This window comes from Thamnophis sirtalis, unplaced genomic scaffold, assembly GCF_051295495.1.
Source record: "Thamnophis sirtalis isolate CommonGarterSnake01/CBP01778 unplaced genomic scaffold, rThaSir2_p1.2 scaffold_4, whole genome shotgun sequence".
Taxonomy (NCBI): domain Eukaryota; kingdom Metazoa; phylum Chordata; class Lepidosauria; order Squamata; family Natricidae; genus Thamnophis; species Thamnophis sirtalis.
The window spans coordinates 129,188,349-129,213,654 of record NW_028261384.1 but is presented as its reverse complement, the minus strand read 5'-3'; the positions used below and the strand labels follow the sequence as shown (position 1 = coordinate 129,213,654).

The 25,306-nt window shown below is 37.8% G+C and overlaps 1 protein-coding gene across 1 annotated transcript; it reads left to right on the top strand.

Moving 5' to 3' along the window:
• Positions 1-10,308: 10,308 nt before the first annotated feature.
• On the top strand, positions 10,309-24,239 carry LOC148046544 (vomeronasal type-2 receptor 26-like). The gene is made up of 6 exons (XM_087714833.1): positions 10,309-10,526; positions 12,140-12,431; positions 13,800-14,651; positions 18,536-18,763; positions 19,860-19,986; positions 23,338-24,239. The coding sequence occupies exons 1-6, from the start codon at positions 10,309-10,311 to the stop codon at positions 24,237-24,239; spliced, it is 2,619 nt and encodes an 872-aa protein (XP_087570959.1).
• The last annotated feature ends 1,067 nt before the right edge of the window (positions 24,240-25,306 follow it).

Sequence of the window (25,306 nt, the reverse complement as noted above, 5' to 3'; positions counted from 1 at the left end):
GTGATTAACCAACTTTTCTAAGCATTTGCATGAGTTTACCTCTCATGGAATTAAGATATCCCATATCATATTAATGAGACAGAATTTAGATAATTAGATAATTCCTATTGCAGGGGTTTTCTTTGCCATTATCTCAAAATAAGGTATTTAACAGAATCTTCTTTATTACCATTTTCAGTTCTAGTTACTTTGACAGACTATGATTGAATATTGATGTAATCTTAGTGAGAGAGAGGACAAAATATTTGCAGCCTTTATAACTGCTGTAAGGAAGATTGGAAGCCACTTCTAAAAGTTTTGTTTTCTTTTTCAATTGTTGTCTCTTTTTTCTTGTTTCATTCCTGTTTACTTATCAATTTTGTATTACTTGATCTTTCATCTTTAAATTCATATTGCTTTTACTTTGCAAAAAACTTTTTCATAAAAAATAATTTTTAAAAATTATGATTGAAAATGAACATCTATTTTTACAAACGGATATAAAGTGTAGAGAGAGAGAGAAAGAGAGGGAGGGAGATTCATTTATCACCAAGGCTCAATTTCTGTTTCCAAAGTTGCCTGGGAACAGTTCAACATTCAGTGTTAATAATTCAAATATATCCTGTTTAGATAAAAATACAGTGCTATGAAATCATCATCATCCTTAAAAAGAACTTGATAGGTAGACAAAAAGGCAAATCCAGTCTGAACATCTGGCTGACTGTGTACCATAATAATAAAAAAAATTATCCTGTCCACCTATCTGGCATCTCTTTTTAAGTTTGTATAAGACCATAAGCCAAAACATTACTCAGGTCAAAGCATTAATCTTCTACTCTGTTACTTCAACATACTGCAGGACAAATATTTTACAGTTTCCAAAAGTCTTTATGCCAGTCATAATATTTTTCATTCCTGTGTCACCTAATTAAAAAAAAACATTTTATAGTACCTGTGGCATCTTGTACAATGACAGAATTGTAGCCATATGCAGAGACACTTCAGAAGTTGGACCTCCAATGACTGCTGTTGGTCTGTTTTGGATTTCACAATTGTAGTTAGGGATCAATCTGCTTTGTGTAGAAAAGAGTTCCAAAGAGGCACGAAAAGTCCAACCTGGAGAGAAATACGAGTTATAGATATGGAAGCCTAGAGTATAATTGGGTAAAATACAAGGGTTCTCATTGATCTCCTTGATTGCAAACTCTAAGGCTAGGATGTGTTGGTAGAGTGGAGTCATAAACCTGAAAAGGAAATTACACACTATATCATGACCAATTCACTTCAAACCTTGATACATCATATAATTGAGTTTAATGGAATATTGCACACACACGGATATGACAAAATATTGTTAAAAGTCATGATGACTTTTCCAGATCAAGAAGTCTAATATTCAAGGTCTTTCAAGAAAAAGTTTAAGATTAATAGTTTAAGCAACTTAGAACTGAGGAGAAATTTCCTGACAGCTAAAACAATTAATCAGTGGAACAGCTTGCCTCCAGAAGTTGTGAATGCTCCAACACTGCAAGTTTTTAAGATGATGTTGGATAACCATTTGTCTGGAGTGGTGTAGGGTTTCTTGCCTAGGCAGGGGGTTGGACGAGAAGACTTCCAAGGTCCCTTCCAACTCTGTTATTCTATTCTATTACTCATGTTAAGCTTGATTTTGCAACCATTTTTTTCCAGTGAATGCTTTCCCAAGGACACTAATATTTTCCTCTGCACTTTTGAGTAAGTTCCTCATAGATGGTCTAAAAATGATATTGAAGAGTGTGGAGGAATGAGTGTAATATAAAATGCATGCAAAGTTTATGAGTCTTTTGTCAACTCTATCCTGTTCAATAGCCCAAATGCAAACATGAAAATACGCAGCATTGACACTAGTGAAAGATTCACTGTTAAATGCATGGAGAAGATACATAACAGGGTTATGCCTACAAAATTTTCTTTTGATGGAAAGTTAGATTTATGCCACTGTACATTTTTGTCTATTTCTTTTTTTAGGTGACAAGAAATAGCGCACCATAGTTAACCATTTTAATTTCCTGTGTTTATGAATATGTTTTTGACACATAATCTGACAACCATAATATTCTTGGTTGATAATCTTTTGTTTTCTCACCTATCAGCTAGGCATTTCCTTTGGCTTTGTGATATTTCCCTGCCTCTCCCTCAATGCACGTTTCTATTTGTGCAATTATTTAATTATGGCAAAAAGGGTGAAGTAATCAAATGTAAAAAGGACAATGTACTAAAAAAAGGAACATGAGAAATTGATGATAAAGATGGTGATGCTAGTCAGCAAAAGTAGAGCTGATAATAGATATCAAACTTTGCTTTGATAGGACCAAGGGTAACATGAATTTATAAATACAATTTGATAAAATCAGTACATTTTCTGTGTGTTTATGGTTAGGTGCATCTTGGACCTTACACAATGTCTTCAAAGATTTCCTTGGAGGGACGTTCCGTGAAGTTTATCATTGCATAAAAAATGTAGATCTGAGAGAGAATGTCCACAACAATTAGGTCTCCTGACTGATGTTGCTGGTGAAGAAAAGGCAGAGGGTCACTGATGCTGCATTTAGTCCTGGAAATCATGCACACCGCTCGGGGCAAAAACACTAAAAGAAAGGCTACAAATGTCACTGTCTTCAGTAAAAACATTTTTTCTGAAAGTCAATTCACCTGTCCCAACATCCTCCTTCTTTAGACAGCATAGCTTGATTGAAATAACTACTTGACCAGTGGTGTCATTTTCACCAGGTGGTAAAAATAATCTATGAATCTATTCCTGTAGACCAATTAATATAGCTCAGAAATATAAAATGGAATAGTTGCCTTACCAGGTAAAAAAGCTCTCCTGGGAAAAGGAGGTGATAATTGTAGTGGAGAAAGTACCAGCCCACCATCAAAGTTCTTAGTAAAAAGGTCTTTGAGTACAAAAACATGTTTTTCACAACACTATGTGATAATCAAGAGTGCAGAAACATATTAAATTGGTTAAAGTTTATTCATTTTTAAAAAAACCTCTAGGCCATGTAACTTTTTAAATTGAATAGAATGGAATTCTTTATTGGCCAAGTGATTTGTCTTTGGTGCATGTGCGCTCAGAGTACATAAAAAGCCAAGATACATTCATCAAGAATCATAAGGTACAACACTTAATGATAGCCATAGGGTACAAATGAGCAATCAGGAAAACAATCAATATCAATATAAATTGTAAGGATACAAGCAACAAAGTTACAGTCCTGCAGTCATAAGTTGGAGGAGATAGGTGATAGGAATGATGAGAAGACTAATAGTAATAGTAATGCAGCCTTAGCTAATACTTTGACAGTAGTGAGGGGAATTATTTGTTTAGCAGAATGATGGTGTTCAGGAAAATCTGTTCTTGTGTCTAGTTGTCTTGTTGTGCAGTGCTCTATAGCATTGTTTTGAGGGTAGGATAATGCATGCTTATACATATGGAGAGCAAAAGAAAGATTTCTTAATGAGAACTAAGGAAGAACTAGAACTGCCCAAAGTTACTCAAGTGAGTTTAGAAATTTAATAATTAACTAAATTAGAGAAAGAAACAAAGAAACAAAGAAACAAAGAAACAAAGAAACAAAGAAACAAAGAAACAAAGAAACAAAGGAAGGAAGGAAGGAAGGAAGGAAGGAAGGAAGGAAGGAAGGAAGGAAGGAAGGAAGGAAGGAAGGAAGGAAGGAAGGAAGGAAAGAAGGACTTGCCAGTAGTTGAATAGGAAATGAGATTTTTGCAATTTTTGTTCCAGAAAGAAAGAAAAGAAAAATGCACTAATATGTAGGATATTAGATAATAATAGATATCTGAGTTGACAAAATTATGATAAAAGGATTGTACATGCCAAAATATTTTTAGAGAAACAAATAAAGAAGGCATATGAGACAATCAACATCTTTAAAGGAATATGCTTCATAAGGGAAGAAGCAAACCACATGCTAACTTTTCAGCATAGCAAAGCATTAGCAGAGGAAGAAGCAGGAAATTAGAAACAGAAACCTATTGAAAAACTACCCACAATAACCAAGAGATCCACTACTTAAGTACCAATCCAACCTCAACAAGAAGAGTTCTGTAATAAAATTATTCAAATGAACATTACCCTGCAGCAATTCAGAAGTTCAGAAATGAACTAGATGATCTATACAACATCTTCAACAAAACAGATGCCTATTGCAATTTTAACAAAAAGTTCACTTAATTAACTATAACATAACCAACACAAACGATGAAAAGTACAACACTGTCATACGTCAAAAAATATCTCAAAAACAACCAACAGACTAATTATGACTACATGATATCATCATAGCACACACATCAACTAAAGCCTTCTGAAATATTTTAAGTAAACCAGAAGACAGAAGACAGAAGACAGAAGAAGAAGAAGAAGAAGAAGAAGAAGAAGAAGAAGAAGAAGAGGAGGAGGAGGAGGAGGAGGAGGAGGAGGAGGAGGAGGAGGAGGAGGAGGAGGAGGAGGAGGAGGAGGAGGAGGAGCATGTGATATAATGCAAGTACTGTAATGACTATAAGGCAAAACAGAGAGAGGATCACAGGTTGAGATATATTAGTAAACTGATGACACCCAGTTGTATAACTCAATCGATACTGAGTTAAGTGATGCTGCGACCTCCCTCTCATAGTGCCTAGAGGCTGTTAAGGGTTAGGGGGGGACACAATAGGCTGAAACTAAGACAGAATGGCTCTGAGTTTGGAGTTCTTTGGTCCATTGAGAATTGTCATCTCTGGTCTTGGGTCAGGTGGCACTACTCCCAGACAGACCCAGTGCATAAACTGGAGGTCCTCCTGCATTAATAATTGTTGTTCAAGGTAGCAGTTGTGTCAAAGAAGTCATTTTTACAATTGTGGGTTGTGTACTGGTTATGTCTTTTTCTGGACCAATGATCCCTGCACATAGTTACCTGTGCCTTAGATACATGCTGTCTTGACTATTGCAATTGTCTGTGCATGGGATTGCCTTTGGAATGTATCCAGAAGTTTCAACTGGTTTAAAGTATAAAATGGCCTGCATGGTTTTGTTGAAGCCTAGATTTCATATGTGTCACATCTCCTGCAGAAACTGCATTGGTTGCTTATGTGGTTTTGGGTCCAATTCAGGGTAGTGGTTGTCACCTTAAAAGCCCTGTATGGTTTGGGACTATCTTTTTTTTAAAGCATTGTCTTTTTCCAGTCATATCTACATGATCCACCAGGATGGGGAGGCAGGGAATGATATGGTTCCCTCTACTGAGGAAAACCAATTTGTGGGATCAAGAAGAAGGGACTTCCACGTAGTGGCTCTCTCCCAGTGAAACATCATCTTTATAAAGATAAGATTGGCCCCTATTTTGACACTTTTTTTCAAGGCTCTGAAGACATCAGGAGTGGACTGCTATGGGTTCACCCAGGTTTGGGAGAACCTATAGCTAACATTATGAGTGGTTTAGAGAACCTCCAAATTCCACCCTTGGCTAGCCCCACCCACCCTCCCCGCCCCTCCCAGGAGTCTCCACGTGGTCCATTTTTTATGTGAGGTAAGTGTAGGGCCCACGTGGAGGCTCGGGGAAGGGGAAAAATGTGCCTCCTGGAAGTTCTGGAAGGCCGGCCTCTGGAAGGCCTCTAGAGCCGGGGGAGGGGGTTCACCCTCTCAGAGGCTCAAGGAAAGCCTCCAGAGCCTGGGAAAGGAAAAATGCACCCTCCACCATGGTACAGGAGGCCACCTAGGCCATGGCCACCATGGCCACATCCACCCAGCAACAGGGCAGAGCACTTGTTGCTGAAATTTTTGAAACCAATGGACCTAGTGATCTCATAGTGATGTGGATCCCATTAAGTGGATTGTTTGATGTGGTCTCCAGGGGTAGAATAATGCATGCATATGAAAATTGCAGCATTTGTAATGGTTTTATCTGATGCATCAAATCATAATGAAAACAAATTGTATCCAATACTAGTAAGATATTTTAATGTTACCAAGGGGATTCAAGTAAAAATTTTAAATTTAGAATCCATTGAGGGGGAAACTGCTGAAATTTTGTCAAACCATCTATACAGAGTAATAAATGAAAATAATTTGAAATCCAAAGTTGTTACACTAACAGCTGATAATACAAACACAAATTTTGGTGGGCAAAGACGTAAAGGGGTGAATAATGTGTATGTAAAATTACAAGATTTACTCCAAAAGAAAATACTAGGAATAGGTTGTAATGCACATATTTTGCCAAATGCAATCAACACGGAATCATGTGCCATGCCAATTGATGTAGAAGTAATAATAACTACAATTTATTTGTATTTTAGTCATTTTACCATTTGTGTGGCTACTTTAAAATAATATGGTGAAGAAGCAAATGTTGAATACAAAAAACTTTTAGAATATTCAAAAGTTAGATGGCTTGCTCTAACACCTGCTGTAGAACATGTTCCACAATTATTTGAGCCTCTCCATATTTTTTAAGTTAAGGCAAATGTCCTAAAATCCTGGAATTGTTTTTCAATAATGAAATATCTGAGATATTAATGTATTTTGTACATAATCAAGCATCTATTTTTCACAAAACGATTCAAAAGATTGAAGGTGAAGACATTTCAGCTACAGAAATTAGTCTTATTTTGAATGACTTTATTCTTCAATATAAATCTCGATTTGAAGATAAATTTCTTCCTTTAATTATAAAAAGAAAATTGTCAGACTTAGAGGAATCAGATCCAGACATAACTGAAAAGTTTATCAAAGGAGTGCAGAATTTTTACCAAACATGTTTTCAATATATCGAAACAAACATCCTGGGAAATAACAGTTTTCAATGGTATTTGTTGACTTCATCGCAAGTATATTGGACAGATATTGAATCTTGTGTTGAGATTTATCTAAAGAAATGCCAGACATTAAAATAGACGACAATTGTCTCTTTAAAGAAATTAGAAGACTGAATGTATTTTTAAATTCTGAAAAATTAATACTATGGGAAAATCAACACATTGAAATTGATAAAAGATGGGTGGATATTTTCAGCCATTTCAAAAATGAACATATTCCATGTGAAAATTTATTTATACTTGTTCAATTTATGTTGTGCTGCCCTGGAACTAATGCAGCAGTTGTAAGAGTTTTTTCAATTGTCAATGATTTTTGGACAAGTGAGAAATTAAGATTGAATGTTGATACTCTAGCTGCAGCACTTGCCGTAAAATTCAATATGAAGGATATTTCCAATATATTGTTAAAAGATGATACATTGACAAAAAATATTAATTCAATGGAAAAATACTCATATTATAGTGTATTATTGTTGCAATGAATAAAATATTTCTTTTATTTATGATATTTTTTTTCAATTTATTTGTCCTCCTTTTCATTGTAAAAAAGTTGGTCACTTTACCATAAAAGCCTTTGCTATTCCATTCCATTCTCTCCCTCAGGCTTGGCCCACAGAAGCTTCTGCTATCCTATTCCCTTCTCTCCCTCAGGTTTAACACACAGAAGCCTCTGATATCCTATTCCCTTTTCTCCCTCAGGATTGGCCCACAGAAACCTCTGCTATCCTATTCCCTTCTCTCTCAGGCTTGGCCAAAGAAGCCTCTACTATTCCCTTCTCTCTCAGACTTAGCCAAAGAAGCTTCTACTATTCCTTGCTCTCTCAGACTTGGCCAAAAAAGCCTCTGCTACACTATTCCCTTCTCTCCCTCAGGCTTGGCCCACAGAAGCCTCTGCTATTGTATTCCCTTCTCTCTTTCAGGCTTGACTAAAGTGACCAGATTTTCAGATTGGTAAATGAGCCAAGGTGGCGCAGTGGTTAAATGCAGCACTGCAGGCTACTGCTAGATCAGCAGGTCAGCGGTTCAAATCTCACCGGCTCAGGGTTGACTCAGCCTTCCATCCTTCCGAGGTGGGTAAAATGAGGACCCAGATTGTTGGGGGCAATATGCTGACTCTCTGTAAACCGCTTAGAGAGGCCTGAAAGGCCTATGAAGCGGTATATAAGTCTACTGCTATTGCTATTAAAGAGGGACACCTTTGACCAGGGGGGGGGTTGATTAAAAATGTTATACGGAGCAACAAAAATTTTAATATAATGCAAAAATAGTATTGTAATATTTTTTTTATTTCAACTTAACTACAATTTACAAATATAAATTGTAACTGTTGCCAAACATCAAAATTTTGATCACGTCACCATGAGGATGCTGCAACGGTCGCTAAGTGTGAAAATGGTCGCTAAGTGTGAAAAATGGTCATCAGTCACTTTTTTCAATGCCATTGTAACTTTGGTCACTAAGCCCATTATACCACCTTTCTTGCCACAGTTCTTAAGTGAATAACTGCAGCTGATAAGTTAGTAACATAAGTGAATCTGGTTTCCCCATTTGCCTTTGTCAAAAGGTGATTATATGACCCCAGGACACTGAAACCATCATAAATACGAATCTGTTGCCAAACATCAAAATTTTGATCACGTCACCATGAGAATGCTGCAACGGTCGGTAAGTGTGAAAATGGTCGCTAAGTGTGAAAAATGGTCATCAGTCACTTTTTTCAATGCAATTGTAACTTTGGTCACTAAGCCCATTATACCAACGTTTTTGCCACAGTTCTTAAGTGAATAACTGCAGCTGGTATTTTGTATTTTGGATAGACTCTTTTTTTTAAATAGCCTGAGACAATTTAAAAAAAGAATCCACACAGAATAAATTGAAGTAAAACATTTCAAACTATTCTTTCTATGCATAATATATTTCAAAGTATTGTGCATAGAATTTTTAAAACTGGTTTCACTTCAATTTATTTTGGATAGAATCTTTTTTTAAATAGTCTAAGACAATTTTAAAAAAGAATCCACACAGAATTTAAAAAAATCCTATGCACAATAAATAAAATATTATTTTAAAATACATTAAAAAATAAAAGAAAAAAACCCAGTTCACTTACCAGCAGGCTTGCACTCCAAGTCAACCCAGAATGATGTAGATGTTAATACAAAGAACTGAGCAAATTGAAATGGTGAAATTAGTCAGGGAAATATTTTTCAAAGAAACTTTGCCACCATTTTTTCCACACGAGCCGACCTCCAACCTCTGTGCCCCTCCCCTCTGGAAAATCCAGGAAGTAACACTCGCTACCTCTCTAGCCAAGTATTTCCTGGAGCTCTGTGGTACTAGGTCATTTTTTCTTATAAAATGAGATAAAAAGGGCGCGGTGGGGTCCATTTTCTTGCTTTAATGTTTTAACATCTTCAATGAAAGTACTGAGACAGAGAGAGGGATTACATAGGGTGTCTTTTGTCTTGCCCTGGTTAGGATTTCTTAAGCAAATCCACTGGGCTTTCAACATGTAGCCAGAAAATCGGGACTTTTTAAAAATGCCCTGGGACACGGGACAAATTGTTAGAAATCGTGACTGTCCTGCTGAAATCGGGACATCTGGTCACCTTAGGCTTGACCCTCAGAAGCCTCTGCTATTCTATTCCCTTCTCTCCCTCAGGCTTGGCCCACAGAAGCCTCTGCTATCCTATTCCCTTCTCTCATAGGCTTGGCCCACAGAAGCCTCTGCTATCCTATTCCCTTCTCTCCCTCAGGCTTGGCCCACAGAAGCTTCTACTATTCCCTTCTCTCTCAGGCTTGGGCAAAAAGCCTCTGCTATTTTATTCCCTTTTCTCTCTCAGGCTTGGCCCACAGATGCCTCTGCTATTCTATTCCCTTCTCTCCCTCAGGCTTGGGGAGAGGCTCCTTCCTTCTGTTGTGCTCCCTCTGTCCCCTCCCTTTCCTTCCAAACCCTCCTGTTATTCCCACCTCACCCATGCTACATGTACTGAGCAATATATATTTTTCTTCAGCATTTCCTCGAACCTCTAATTCAAAGTGGATAATTTCTCCCCTATACTTAACTGTTTCATTGTGTTTATTTCAACTTCATCTCCTAATTCATCAAATTTAATAATCTTTTGCATTTCTGACTATTTCACAAAGATAATTAAATAATTTTTCTATTCAGAAATAACAAGCATTTTTTTTAAAAAAAGAATTTAATTTCACCTGTAAACATCTATTTAGCAAAGGCAACTTGTGAATCATTAATTCTCAAAGGAATTGTACAATCTTCCCTTCACTGAAAGCAAAATAACAAGAGCTTGGAAAAATGCAGAGCTATTATAATCACCTCAGAATGGTAATATCTGACCACTGTTTCTATTCAATAAAAACAGCTCTCTGTTCCTTATATCAGACTGTCCAACTTAAGAAAAGTCATTGCTAAGAGAGGCAAAATGGCTTAAATAAGGAAAAGCTTCATTCAGTATGATAGTCTTTGAAGCACTGGTTTTGGTCCTTTTCCCCAAAGTTGTGGGTAAGATTTCCAGTGCTAAATGCAGCATCAGTAAACCTCTGCCTCTACTTCACAAACAATACCAACCAGGGGACCTCATCATTGTAGGCATTCTGTCTAAGATCTACATATTGTATGATATGATGGACTTCAGGAAAGCACCATCTAGCGATCTCTTTGATGAAATTCTGTAAGTTTTTAATGCACTTACAATGTTTTAGCAGATAAAAACATAGATCTATTTGACTGATCAAATACGCTGATAACCAAGCAGAAAAGGGTGCTGTTGTGGTTAAAATAGGGCTCAGAAGAAAGCAGTAATGATGATTTTTTTTAGAATGGACTGGAACGGAACAGAACAGAATAGAATAGAAAAGAACATAACTCTTTATTGGCCAAGTGTGATTGGACACACAAGGAATTTGTTTTTGAGGCATATACTCTCAGTGTACATAAGGAAAATAAAATATATTAATCAATAGTAAAAAGATACAACATTTAGTGATAGTCAAGCCATCAAATCATACTAGTAAAACAAATAAAACAATATAAATTGAAAGATAAAAGTAACATGGTATAAGTGGGAAGAGATAGATACTAGGAAGAAAGAGAAGAAATAATTAGTAAATTATTTGACAGTGTTGTGGGAATTAGTTATTTAGCAGAGTGATGGCATTCGGGGGAAAACAGTTCTGGTGTCTAGTTGTTCTGGTATGCAGTGCCCTATAGGGTCATTTTGAGTGCAGAAGTTGAAACAATTTATGTCCAGGATGTGAAGGGCCTGTAGATATTTTCACAGCCCTCTTTTTGACTCGTGCAGTATACAGGTCCTCAATGCAAGGAAGATTGGTAGCAATTGTTTTTTCTGCAGATCCCTATTATCCGTTGAAGTCTGTGTTTGTCTTGTATGGTTGCAGTGCCAAACTAGACAGTTGTGGAGGTGCATATGACAGACTCAATAATTCCTCTGTAGAATATTTTATATAAAGTTGGGGGGGGGGATTAACCAACCAACAACTGCGTAGATACAGTCATCTGAAATTAAGCTCAACTCGTGTTCATCTACAGTATTTACATACAATGTTTTTTATAATAAGACCTAAAATTAACTGGTGTAAATTTTAGTCCACTGAAAATGTGGTTACAATGACAATGTATCCTCTTTTGATATAATGAGGAACTGAATAATCTTTTAACAATTCACAAAGGTGAATGTTACATTTCCTATGATTGATAATAAATCATGTTTTCCAGTTGTATATATGTATACAATATATTTTCATAGTCATGTCTCCTGAATGAATCCTTTGTAATATATTTTAAGGTAAAAGTAAAAGCTTCCAGGTCAGCTCTGTATCCTCCTCAGATGGGAAATTTTCCTCATATAATAATAAAGGTTCCCCTCTCACATATGTGCTAGTCCTACCCAACTCTAGGGGCAGTGCTCATCTCCATATCAAAGCTAAAGAGCCAGAAGTATCTGAAGACATCTCCATGGTCATGTGGCAGGCATGACTAAATGCCAAAGGTGCACAGAACGCTGTTAACTTCCCACCAAAAGTCGTATCTGTTTTTTCTACTTGCATTTTTACAGGCTTTCAAACTGCTAGGTTGGCAGAAGCTGGGACAAGTGATGGGAGCTCACTCCATTACATGGCGCTAGGGATTCAAACCGCTGAACTGCTGACCTTCTGTTTGACAAGCTCAGTGTCTTAGCCACTGAGCTATATATTTTACTGAAATGTAATGCATCTCACATTTGCGGTGAATGCTCTGTGAAAGATAATCTGATTCCCTTTTCAGAGTCATGACTCCTATCTATCAGCATTTCCTGGCTTTGGAATTTACAATCAAGGAGATCAATGAAGACCCTCAGATTTTACCCAACCTCACCTTGGGTTTTTACATCTATAACAGTTATTTTACTGCAAGTTGGACCTATCATGCCTCACTGGAACTGTTTTCTTCACAAAACCAATTCATTCCTAATTATGACTGTGACATCCAGAACAGAAAAATAGCAGTTATTGGAGGCCCAACCTTTGAAGTCTGCCTACACATAGCTACTATTCTGTCCCTTTATAAAGTACCACAGGTACAAAGCTTATTTTTAAAATTCACCATGTTTAAATTTACATGAATTAGAAATAAATATTAGAATGCATAAAGTAAGCAATCATGTATCTGTGGTTGTGTGTTTGTGCATATGCATCAGACATATCAAAAGTCATCAGATGGCAAATCTTTTTATTGGTGAATATGCCCATGTCAACAGATGTTGCAAATTGACCCATGATAAGATTTGTCATAACAAGTGATTTGAGATCAGGTTCACCATCATTGAATAGACATGTATGTAAGAGCAGATGCATTTTTTCTATTTCAGACTCTGTATTGTACCTGGCTGTCTCCATGTGCAACACTGTTTTAGAAAGATGCTATAGAAAGATGCTATCCCTGATATCAAAGTATTCTCATGAAAGATAAAAAAGATACAAGAGCTTTAGATATTGAAGAAAGTATTGTACCGATGAAACATGCTTGTTGACCCAGAATTTCCTGTGGTAGGGTGGATAATTTCAGAAGTATACATTTTATTTATATCATACCCTAACTCCTATTTTTGTTGAATTTCACAACATGTGGCCCACCAGCAGCCAGTGGATCTGGCAGCAGAGTTGGACAGTGAGGAGGTTGGGGAGGAGCATGGGCCACAACAGTTGAATGCTGAGTGGGCCCGTCCTGGAGCTGGGGAAGGCTCAGACGAGGGGTCTGCATTGGAGGCAGAGACGGGGCCAAGGCCGTCTGGCAGTGATCAGGTGCCTATGGAGCTAGACAGCAGTGAGGCAGAGGAACAGCCAGGGCCTGTTCACAGTGTGCGTATGTACAGAGCTGCCAGAAGAAAAGAACAACTCAGAAATCAGGGTCAACGTGGGAGTAAAGTCACAGGTGGAAGGTGATTGGCCCCTCTCTTAGGAAATAAAAGAGGAGTGAAAGGGGAGTGGGCTTTTTAAGGAAATAATTTGATTATTCGGTCGTTAGGTTCATTCCAGGAGTGTGAAAATCCATCCTTGAATCTCAGAGACACTGTGCCCAGTCTTTCCTTGCACAGCACCTCATTTGGAAATATTTCCCTGGCAGCTTTTCGTGATAGATAAGGTCTGTAGTCATAATTACTCCTTTGAAAGATTTTGCCAGGCTTTTCTGAATGTGAATGAGAGGAATTCACATTCGTTTAATAAAAGAGGTTTTGTCAGGACCAGAATTCTGCTTCATGCTTTTTGGGGAAGTCTAGGTCAGAACACAAACTAGAACGGAAGAATTCTCATTAACGTTTCCAGAACATAGCTACATATAAATTGGAAATGGGAATAAGAAATTATTCTGGAAAATCAGGCACTACAAGCAAATATTTGTAAATGACATTTTCCCCTTTCCCTTATTTCTGTCTTTCTTTGATAAGCTTACTTATGGTTCAGCTCCAGAGATAATTTCAGAGTCTCATCAGGTTCTCACACAACAGATGTTTCCAAATGTGGACTACCAATACGATGGAATTCTCCAATTACTACAGCATTTCAGGTGGACATGGATAGGGGCACTGTATACACATAATGAGAATGGTGAAAAGTTTATACATGATGTTGTGCCTATGTTTTCCTTGAGAGGGATATGCTTTGCATTTACTGCAAAGTTCCCTGGAATGACTTATTCAAACAGCTTTGATGAATTGCTAGGAGAAGCTGTTGAAACATATAAAGTGGTTATGACCAGCACAGCTAATGTAGTGGTAGTTCATGGTGAAATGGATGATATGATTCTTTTGAGATTTTTTCCATTTATATCCCAATTGGAAAAAATGCCAGTATGGAGAAAAAACAGAGTATGGGTTTTAACAGCCCAGATGGAATTCACATCACTTCCTTTGTTGAAGGCTGTAAAAATTGACTTCCTGCATGGTGCTTTATCTTTTGCAATTCACACAGAGGAAGTCTTGGGATTTCAGGAATTTCTTCAGACGAAAAACCCCACCCTGGCAAAAAATGATAGCTTTATTAAGGTCTTCTGGGAAAATGCATTTGAATGCTCGTTTCCTAATTCCACCACAGCCGAGGAAGACAGGGTCACCTGTACTGGAGAAGAGAAACTGGAGACTCTTCCTACATCTATATTTGAAATGCATATGACCAGTCAGAGTTACAATATCTACAATGCAGTTTACGTGGTGGCACATGCTTTGGGTGATCTCTTTTCACCTGTACTGAATTACAGAGCAGGAAAGCCTGTAACCGAATTGAAGCAAAATCTGTGGCAGGTAATGGTTGTAACAACTTAAAATGCATGGAGTTTGCCACTTTGGCAGAAAAAAAAATTACTGTAGACACAACTCATTCTGTCAACTGTGGTTAGCATCTAAAGGGCAAACTATTTACAAATATGAAATTATTCTCTAGACTTTCTTCCCAAGAAAAGTCAAATATCCTAAGACATCACTCAGGAAATAATTCCATACATAACCCTATTGAAGAATAATTCCACATGTTCATTGCAGATATTTGTGCAAAGAGGTTCCATGATTTTCTTAATAGTCCTGCTTAACTTTGAAGGTCTGAAGGTTTTGCTCTGCTAAAAAAACAATGGCAGATATTTTAGTGGAAAAAAAGTAAAAGTTCTGGGAGAAGAAAGAAAAAAGAAGAAGAAAAAGTAATCACATAATAAAGAGAAAAAAGGTATATGAAAATGTGACTTCCAACCTTCATCACAATAAATATAAACAAATTTAGTAACTCTTTACCCTCTTTAACATTACAAACATTTATATCTTCATCCCACATCTCATCTCTTATCTATAAATACATTGTAACATAATCTTTTCAGTCCTGGTGTCATTAAAATATTCAAAAAAGGCATCTAGAAGTAACTATATATTTTATTTTAGGCTTGATCAAATAAATCAATTTTTTATTGCTTCCTTTTATCTCTAGCCATTCTAATCTTCTTTTAATCAAATATTGTCACAGGATTTGATTTATCTTTATTGTCTTAACCCATCATATAGAGTTCTTCATAGTTTTAACAAGCCTCTTTCGTGCATCCAATAGGAAAATAAAAATCCAGGTCACTCTCTTTATATGTCCTTTTTAAATTGCACAACCAGTTAGACATCATTTTCTAAACCATTATTTCAGACTGTCTGCTATAAATCCAGTTTTGACACCATTTCTGTGTTGATAATTAATGTTTATTCTACATTTGACATTTCTTCAATAGCTTCTTTTGGACATAGAGTATCCATAGAAGCATCTATGGAGAATCTCAATCATCCAGGTCACGGGTGTCCCAAAGATGCTAAAGAAACTGAACTTTCTTGGGTTTGGACTTTCAGTTCTGAAGAAGCTTCCTGGATAAGAAACAAAATATTGTTAAAGGAAAAAAAAATGTGAAAATCCAGTTGCCCTTTGGAGAAAAAACACATTTGAGATATCCACATAAAAAGATTTCATCCCTGTCACTATTGATATTGTGGCTACTGTTTTCTGATTCCATTCTTCAGTATTTCTGTTGTCATAACCATTTTTCAAGCTTCTATATCTTTCATCTACCTAAAACCTTAAGTTCTCTTTAGAGTCTAGTTTTTGAAATCATGAAATTGCTTATCTTTGTAATGTCTTGTAAAATCCAAAACAACATCTATTTCCCTCATGAATCTGTTTATTATTACTTCCAAGATCATAGATTTATTGAAAGAGGCAGTAAGACGAAAATGTGAGTTAATTTGCTTTAAAATATATGTAGAATTACTTTGTATAATTGTCATATTTAAGTTTTTCACACTAAATAATGCTATATATTTTCCCTAAGGACCTTGCGGGAAAGACCTTTAGCTTTTCAACACAAGGTAAAGAAAAACCAACTATGTATTCATAGTTCCCCTCAAAATGTCCTGGGCATTTTATAAGAGCTATGGGAGTAATTGATGGGACATTTTCTTCAAATTCTTCTATAAGAAATCAAGTCAGTTCTTCACATAGGATAGATACTCTCTGCAGCTTACCACTTAAGTAAGGAAGAACATGCCACTAAGGTTTCTCTTCTTACTCCATCGTTCTTACTACATCATGTAATCATTCATCACCTTTAGGTATAAATCTCTGTAATAAAAAGCAAATTCATCCTCAAGAGTTTCCTAGTTAGAATAGAATAGAATAACAGTTGGAAGGGACCTTGAAGGTCTTCTAGTCCAACCTCCTGCTTAGGAAGGAAACCTTATACCATTTGAAATGATTACCCATATTTTGCGGAGTATAAGACGCACCTTTTTTCCTCAAAAAAGAGGTTGAAAATCTGGCTGCATCTTATAAATCGAATACAGCATTTTTTGCCTCCTGAAGCCCCGCCCCTTCACCAAAATGGCTGTGCATACCCTTATGGAGGCTTTCAGAGAGCTCCTGGTGGCTAGGGAGGGCAGAAATGAGCAAAAAATGGGCCATTCCCCCCCCCCCCGGCAGCACTCTATAAGCCTCCATAAGACTATGCATGCAATTTTGTAATTTTTTGACAAAAAACCAGCTCGTTTTCACTAAAAACAGGCTATTTTTTGCTCTTTCTTGGCCCCCACCTCTTCATTTGCACTCTGCAAGCCCCCCCCCCTCCAAGGCTATTCATTTCTTTTATTTGGAAAAAACAGACCCATTTTTGGAAAAAAATGGGCTGTTTTTTGGGAGGTTTGCAGAATGCAAAAACTTTTTTTTCCTTTTGGAAAGGAAAAAAAACTGATTGATGAGTTCAAGTGCTCAAGTGCTGTGCCAGCAGAAACAAGTCTTAGGTGCTGTAGGTTGTCAGCAATTTCCTTCTCCAGCACATGGATAAATACACCTGGAAACATCTACCTACCTACCTATCTACTCTCTCGCTCTCTCTACCTACCTACTGTATTTCTCTCTCTCTCTCTCTCTCTCTCTCTCCCTCTCTCTCTCTCTCTCTCTCTCTCTCTGCCTGCCTGCCTGCCTGCCTGCCTGCCTACCTACATAACTACTCTCTCTCCCTACCTACCTACTGTATTTCTCTTTCTTTCTCTCCTCTATCCCTCTACCTATCTATCTACTTTTTTTTAATTTTCCTTTTCAAAACCTTGGTGCATCTTATACTCCTGTGCGTCTTATACTCTGAAAAATATGGTATTCAATCTCTTCTTAAAAACTTCCAGTGTTGGAGCATTCACAACTTCTGGAGGTACTGTAAATTGTTCCACTGATTGATTGTTCTGTCAGGAAATCTCTTTAATTCTAGGCTGCTTCTCTCCTTGATTAGTTTTCAACAATTGCTTTTTGTCCTGCCCTGGGGTGGTTTGGAGAATAGCTTGACTCCCTGTTCTTTGTGGCAGCCCCTGAGATATTGGGACACTGCTATCATGTCACCCCTCGTCCTTCTTTTCATTAAACTAGAAATAACCAATTTCAAGCACTGTTCTTTTTATGTTTTAACCCAGGGATTGGCAACTTAAACACTCAAAGAGCCACAAAGGTCCTAACTGGAAGCCCCCCATTCAATTCTGGAGCCAACTGGAAGTCTGGTTTTCCCCACCATAGTCTCCTCCTAGCGCAGCATCCTTTTTCCTCTACCTGTCCTAACCAAAAGCCCTATCAATTGTGGAGCTAATCAGAAAACCTGCCCTTTGCCATAGAGTCTCCTCCTGGCTCTCTGTGCTTTCCCCCCTCCCAACTGGAAACCTCTCTCAAAATTGTGGGTGACGGCTGGCGACAGGGAGCCACAGCAGAGGGATGAAAGCACCACATGCAGCTCCAGAGTTCGTGGGTTGCTGATCCCTGTTTTAGCCTTTAAAGCTAATTTTGACTCATACAAGATGCAAAATTTAGAAAGGGGTGATTCTGTACAATTCTTTTTTCTATTTAATTATTGTAATATTTTTCAAGTGCAGTGTAAAACAGGGCTTTTTTATTGAATCTATTTAGTATCCTTTAATTTCTATGTTTAGTTTTCAACATTTCCCTTTAGACATGAAAGATAACCACATAATTCACATAATTCAGTATTAAGTAATAATACTAATATTTTATCAACTTTTGGCCATATCAAATAATTTCAAAGGCTCATTCTCTATATATTTTAAACAGGATTTTCTACAACTGGATAAATTTCTTGTCATGATTTTTTCTTTCAACTTATTTTTCCATTCAGCTCAACCACTTTATGAGAAGGATTTCATTCAACAATAGCGCAGGGGGAAAAGTTTCCTTCAACCAAAATGGAGAGTTGGAGACTGGATTTAATATTATAAACTGGATCACTTTCCCAAACCAGTCTTTCCGGAGGGTCAAAGTTGGAATGATAGACCCCATGAATCCCCAAAAAGAAATGTTCTCCTCTTCTGAGAAATCTATTGTGTGGCCAAGCATATTTAACCAGGTAAGATCTAAATAAATTCCAAAGGATAGTAGATAATGATTCCATGAGTGAAACCTCTCAACTTAACCCTTACAGAAAACAAAATTTCCTTTTTACAAATACGAAATCATTGGCTAACTTCTTCCTATTTTGGAACAGTCTGGGGGCTATGCTGACAACAAATTGCAATCTAGTGCATTTGAATGACAAACTATGTGTCACAATGGTTTGGGCCTCCATTGCAGCACCATTTACTGGCAATTGCTTGCAGGCCTGTGACAGATCTAATTTGGCAAATATTTTCCCCAGCCCAAGGGACGTTAGGGCAGTGATGACGAACCTTTTTGTTGTTGCATGCTGAAAGTGCCCTTGCCCACCTGCACCCATAATGCATTGCATGTGTCTCTCACACACACAGACACACGTACACACACACACACACACACACACACACATGTACCCTGCCCCCTGTCCATGTGTACATGATGCCCTGCTCTCTGTTTTGAGCCTAGTAAGCCTCCCTGCAGCCTGCTGGGACCAAAAACAGGCCATGGGGGGGGGGTGTACTACATGCTCATGCCCTCCCCTTCACCCCAGTGAATGTGCATGTGATCCTCCAATCCCCCCCCCCCATGCATGTGTGGTAGAGACCTGAAAATCAGCTGGCCGGCAGGAGGTGCACTCACATGCACGGTGGAGCTGAGCTGGGGTTACGGTTCATGTGCCCACAGAGAGGGCTCTACATACCATCTGTGGCATGCATGTCATAGGTTCGCCATCACTGCTTTAGGCAGACCATCCAGGAAAATAGAAAAATAATGTTAAAAATCTAAAGGTCCAATTTTATCAAGTACTTAAGGTGCTGACCTAGAAACTGGGTGACAGTGAATTTTAGTCCTCCTTTATGCATGAAAGTTATCTCAGTGTCTTTGAACCAGTCCATCTACCTAAGCCCAACCCAACTCATAGTGTTGCTATTGAGAAAATTAGAAAGTAGGAGCATTATATAGACCACCTTGAGATATAAAATAATCAAAATATAATCTAATAATACATGTTTGATAAATATTGAGGCACAATATTGTCAGAAACATTTTCTTCATTCATTTATGAGCAGACCCAGCCACTTTCACAATGTAATAACCAATGCCCTTTGGGCTACAGTAAGAGCAAGTTAGAAGGGAAGCCGTTTTGCTGCTATGATTGCCTTCGATGTCCAGAAGGGAAGATTGCCAATCACCAAGGTAAGAATTGTGCCTATAACTGACTTAATTTTGATTTAAGGATCCATGTCACCAATCATAATGGACATCAATGTCAACTTCCATTCTCTTTTTAACTTTCACATTTGCATGCCCATTTCCTCCATTTCTGTTTATTTGAATTATTTATTTTAAACTCTAATAACATATTTTGTAGACATACTTAATTAAAGGACATCTGACTGAAACTTTGAGAATAGAATAGAATAATAATTCTTTACTGGCCAAATGTGATTGGACACACCAGGCATATGCTCTCAGCGTATATAAAACAAAAGACACATTCCTCACAAATCATAAGGTACAAAACTTAGTAATAATCATAGGGTACAAATAATCAGTCAAATCATACTAAGAAACAGTCAATATAAATTGTAAGGATACAAGCAACAGTTACAGTTATACAGTTATAAGTGGGAGGAGATAGGTGATAGGTGTGATGAGAAAAGTAATAGTAATAGCAATGCAGACTTAGTCAATAGTTTGACAGTATTGTCAGAATAGGGTTGTTTAGCAGAGTGATGAAGTTCGGAGAAAAACTGTCCTTGTGTCTAGTTGTTCTGATGTGTGGTGCCCTATAGCATCACTTTGAGGACAGAAGTTGAAACAATTTATGTCCAGGATGTGAGGGATCTGTAGATATTTTCACAGCCCACTTTTTGACTTGTGCAGTATACAGGTCCTCAGTGGAAGGCAGGTTCATAGCAATTGCTTTTTCTGCATTTCTAACTATCCACTGAAGTCTATGTCATAAAACTTCCTCTATACAATACAATACAATAGCAGAGTTGGAAAAGGGACCTGCCTAGGCAGGAAACCCTATACCATTTCAGACAAATGGCTATCCAACTTCTACTGGAAATACTTCCAGTGTTGGGGCATTCACAACTTCTAGAGGCAAGCTGTTCCACTGATTAATTGTTCTGTCAGGAAATTTATCCTCAGCTCTAAGTTGCTTCTCTCCTTGATTAGTTTCCACCCATTGCTTTTTGTTCTACTCTCAGGCACCTTGGAGAATAGTTTGACTCCCTCTTCTTTGTGGCAGCCCCTGAGATACAGGAAGACTGCTATCATGTCTCCCCTAGTCCTTCTTTTCATTAAACTAGACATACCCAGTTCCTGCAACCGTTCTTCCTATGTTTTACCCTCTGGTCTCCTAATCATCTTTGTTGCTCTTCTCTGCACTCTTTCTAGAGTCTCCACATCTTTTTTACATCATGGCGACCAAAACTGAATGCAGTATTCCAAGTGTGGCCTTACCAAGGCATTATAAAGTGGTATTAACACTTCACATGATCTTGATTCTATCACTCTGTTTATTCAGCATAGAACTGTTGGCTTGTTTTGGCAGCTGCTGCACACTGGTGGCTCATATTTAAATGGTTGTCCAACTAGGACTCCAAGCTTCCTTTCACAGTTACTACCTATACTGTACCTGTGCATTTCGCTTTTGTTGCCTAAATGTAGAACCTTACTCTTTTCACCATTGAATTTCATTTTATTAGATAGGCCCAATGTTCAGGTTTGTCAAGATCCTCTGTATCTTAAGCCTACCTTCTGGAGTGTTGGCTATTCCTGCCAGCTTGGTGTCATCTGCAAATTTGATGAATTCCCCATTTAGTCCCTTATCCAAATCATTGATGAAGAAGTTGAAGAGTACTGGGCCCAAAACAGAACCTTGTGATACTCCACTGCATTCTTCCCTCCATGTAGATGCAGTTCCATTGAGGACTACATGTTGAGTGCGGTTGGTCAGCCAGTTACAAATCCATCTGGTGGTGATGCTGTCTAACCCACATTCTTCTACTTTATCTAGTAGTAGGTTATGGTCTACCTTATCAAATTCCTTTTTGAAGTCCAAGTAAATTATATTGACGGCATTCCTCTGATCCACTAATTTTGTCACATTATCAAAGAATGCAATAAGATTAGTCTGGCATGATATGTTTTTGACAAACCCATGTTGGCTTTTGCCTATTACTTTGTTTGCTTCTAGGAATTTGCTAATTCGTTGCTTGATTATTTTTTCCAGAATCTTTCATGGTATTGAGGTCAGGCTTATAGGTCTGTAGATTCCTGGACCTATTTTTTTTCCTTTTTTGTCGATGGGAACCACATCAGCTCTTTTCCAGTCCTCTGGTAGTTCCCCGGTGACCCAGGATCTCTGAAAGATAGAGTTCAGTGGTTCTAGATCTCGTCCGCCAGTTTCTTCAGAACCTTGGGGTGTAATCCATCCGGTCCTGGTGATTTGAACTCGTCTAGGGTAGACAGGTGCTCACTTACCATTTTCTTCTTATTTCAACTTGTGTTCCTAATCTGATTTTTGTGGTGTTGTTTTTGATAGGTTGGACTGTTTTATCCCTTTGTATAAAGATAGATTCAAAAAATGAGTTAAGTAGTTCTGCTTTCTCCCTGTTGCTTGCCACCTTCTTGCCACTTTCTCCCAGCAATGGACCAATTGTTTCCTTAAACTTTTTCTTGTTTTTAACATGTTGGAAGAAGCGCTTTTTTTTTTTTTTTTACTTTTGTGGCAAGCCTTTCTTCATTGTGAGCCTTAGCTTTCCTTACTTCATCTTTACCTTTACAGTCTCGGGCTATTTGCTGATATTCTGCCTTTGTTATGTCCCCCTCTTTCCATTTTTTTATACATATCTTTTTTGTCTTTCAATTTGTCAGAGAGTTCTTTATGCAGCCATACTGATTTCTTTGGGGAGCTGTTATTTTTCTTCTTCATTGGTATTGTGCTAGACTGGGCTTTTGTAATCTCATTTTACAAAATTTCCCAAGCTTCTTGAATTGTTTTCCCCTTGACGATTCTCATCCATGGAATTTTTCCCAAGTTCTCTCTAAGTTTATTGAAATTAGCTCTCTTAAAGTCCAAGCCTCTAGTTTGACTTTGTTCTAATATTTGTGTTTCCATTTGTGTTTGCACTTCAAAGGATAACTTTTCCACCCAAATGATATGTAGGTAGGTCCAGGAAAAATGTTTAGAATTAGTAATCATTGACCAATCTTTTAGACAAATCTAAAATTATGAAAACCCAAGGAAAAGAAGAAACGAAGGAAAAGCTAAAATTGATACATAATGTAGAAAAAGAAGTGCTGTGATGAAAAAGAAATTAAATTCCTTATAAATATGATCTTCATTTGCACAAATGCGAGCCATTTTTGATCACAGAATTTTAGAAATATAGTTAAGAAGTACTCTATAAATTTGGTTTCTTTTCAGTTTTGAGCTAGCAAGCTATATACTAAGCATTATATGTTCCATTTTACTTATTTTAAAAACAATTTTGAACTAACTGATTTTTTATATTCTCTTTTGTTTTCTAGACATGGATGACTGTTTTCAATGTCCAGATGATGAGTACCCTAATAAGAAGAGGGATTTGTGTCTCCCCAAAGTTATAACATTCTTGAAGTATGAAGAATCTTTAGGGATGGTTTTAGCCAGTTCTGCTCTTTTCTTTTCTTTGGTCACACTTGGAGTCTTTTGGATTTTTATTAAGCATCAGGAAACTGCCATTGTCAAAGCCAACAACCGGAATGTCACATATGTTCTCCTTTTTTCTCTTCTTTTGTCTTTTCTTTGTACTTTGCTATTCATTGGGAAACCCAACAAGGTGACATGTCTCCTTCGTCAAACTGCCTTTGGCATCATCTATTCAGTTGCCATTTCTTGTGTTTTGGCCAAAACTACCATTGTAGTTCTGGCCTTCATGGCCACCAAGCCTGGTACCAAGATCACCAAGTGGGTAGGGAAAAAACTAGCTATGTCTATAGTATTTTGCTGCTCCTTCATTCAAAGTAATATTTGTATTCTTTGGCTGATAATCTCCCCTCCTTTCCCAGATGTTGACAAAAATTCCATGTTAGAAGAAATAATCTTAGAATGTAACGAAGGATCTGCCTTCATGTTCTACTGTGTCTTGGGCTTTATGGGCTTCCTTGCCATTATCAGCTTCATGGTGGCTTTCCTAGCAAGGAAATTGCCTGATACTTTCAATGAAGCCAAGTTTATCACCTTCAGCATGTTGGTCTTCTGCAGTGTCTGGTTGTCCTTTATTCCAACGTATCTGAGCACAAAAGGGAAATATATGGTTGCTGTGGAGATCTTCTCCATTATAGCCTCTAGTGGGGGGTTATTAATTTGTATCTTTTCTCCCAAATGCTATATTATCATTCTAAAGCCTGATCTGAACAACAAAGGACTTTTAAAAAATAAGACCACATAGTATAAAATGGGGTGATGCCAAGAAAATAGAATCTTTCTAGGCCAAAATTCTAGTCCTTTGTATTTAATGTACGTTCTTAAGGATATACTTACTATTCAATATAGTATTTTTAAAAAAAAATATTGCAGTTCATTTACAATTAATATATTTAATTGGAATCAGTAGGGCATAGTCTTGATTACTTTCACTCTCCATGGATAAAACTTAAACTATAAATTGTGTTTAATACCTTCTGTTCACTGAGGTAAAAAGCATCATCACTGAAATAGGTGATGGAGAAATAATTATCTCAACATTCAAAAACTATATTGATATTTTAATTTTGATCTTTTCAATTTTTTAAAGGATATTAAGAATAGCTGTTAGGGAAACCAAGAAGATAGTTGTAGTTGAGTTTGTAGTTGAGTTTATTTATAGGCCGCCCTTTTCCCTGAGGGGACTCAGGGCGGCTAACAACTTGTATGGGAGGGGAAGACATACAATAACATAAAAACACAATGTATAATTAAAGCCAAGCAACATTCATACAACATTCGGGTGGGGGCGGACAATGGTCTTTACCCCCAGGCCTGGCGGGATAGCCAGATCTTGAGGGCTGTGCGGAAGGTCTGAAGGGTGGTGAGGGTACGAATCTCCACGGGGAGATCGTTCCATAGGGTCGGAGCTGCTACTGAAAAGGCTCTCCTCCGCATAGTTGCCAGCCGGCACTGGCTGGCAGATGGCACTCGGAGGAGGCCTAATCTGTGAGATCTTATGGGTCAAGAGGAGGTGATTGGCAGGAGGCGGTCTCCCAAGTACGCAGATACACTACCATGAAGGGCTTTGTAGGTAGTAAGAAGCACCTTGAAGCGCACACGGAGATCAACAGGTAGCCAGTGCAGCTCGCGGAGGATAGGTGTTATGTGGGTGAACCAAGGTGCACCCACAATCACTCACGCGGCCACATTCTGGACTAGCTGAAGCCGCCGGATGCTCTTCAAGGGCAGTCCCATGTAGAGCACATTGCAGTATTCCAGCCTAGAGGTCACGAGGGCGCGAGTGACTGTTGTGAGAGCCTCCCGATTCAG

Coding starts and splice junctions, on each gene's coding strand:
- LOC148046544 (XM_087714833.1), top strand. CDS start 10,309: ATGATAGTCTTTGAAGCACTGGTTTTGGTCCTTTTCCCCAAAGTTGTG. Junction 10,527..12,139: donor GATCTCTTTGATGAAATTCT/GTAAGTTTTTAA, acceptor TTCCCTTTTCAG/AGTCATGACTCCTATCTATC. Junction 14,652..18,535: donor TGAAGCAAAATCTGTGGCAG/GTAATGGTTGTA, acceptor TTTTCCATTCAG/CTCAACCACTTTATGAGAAG.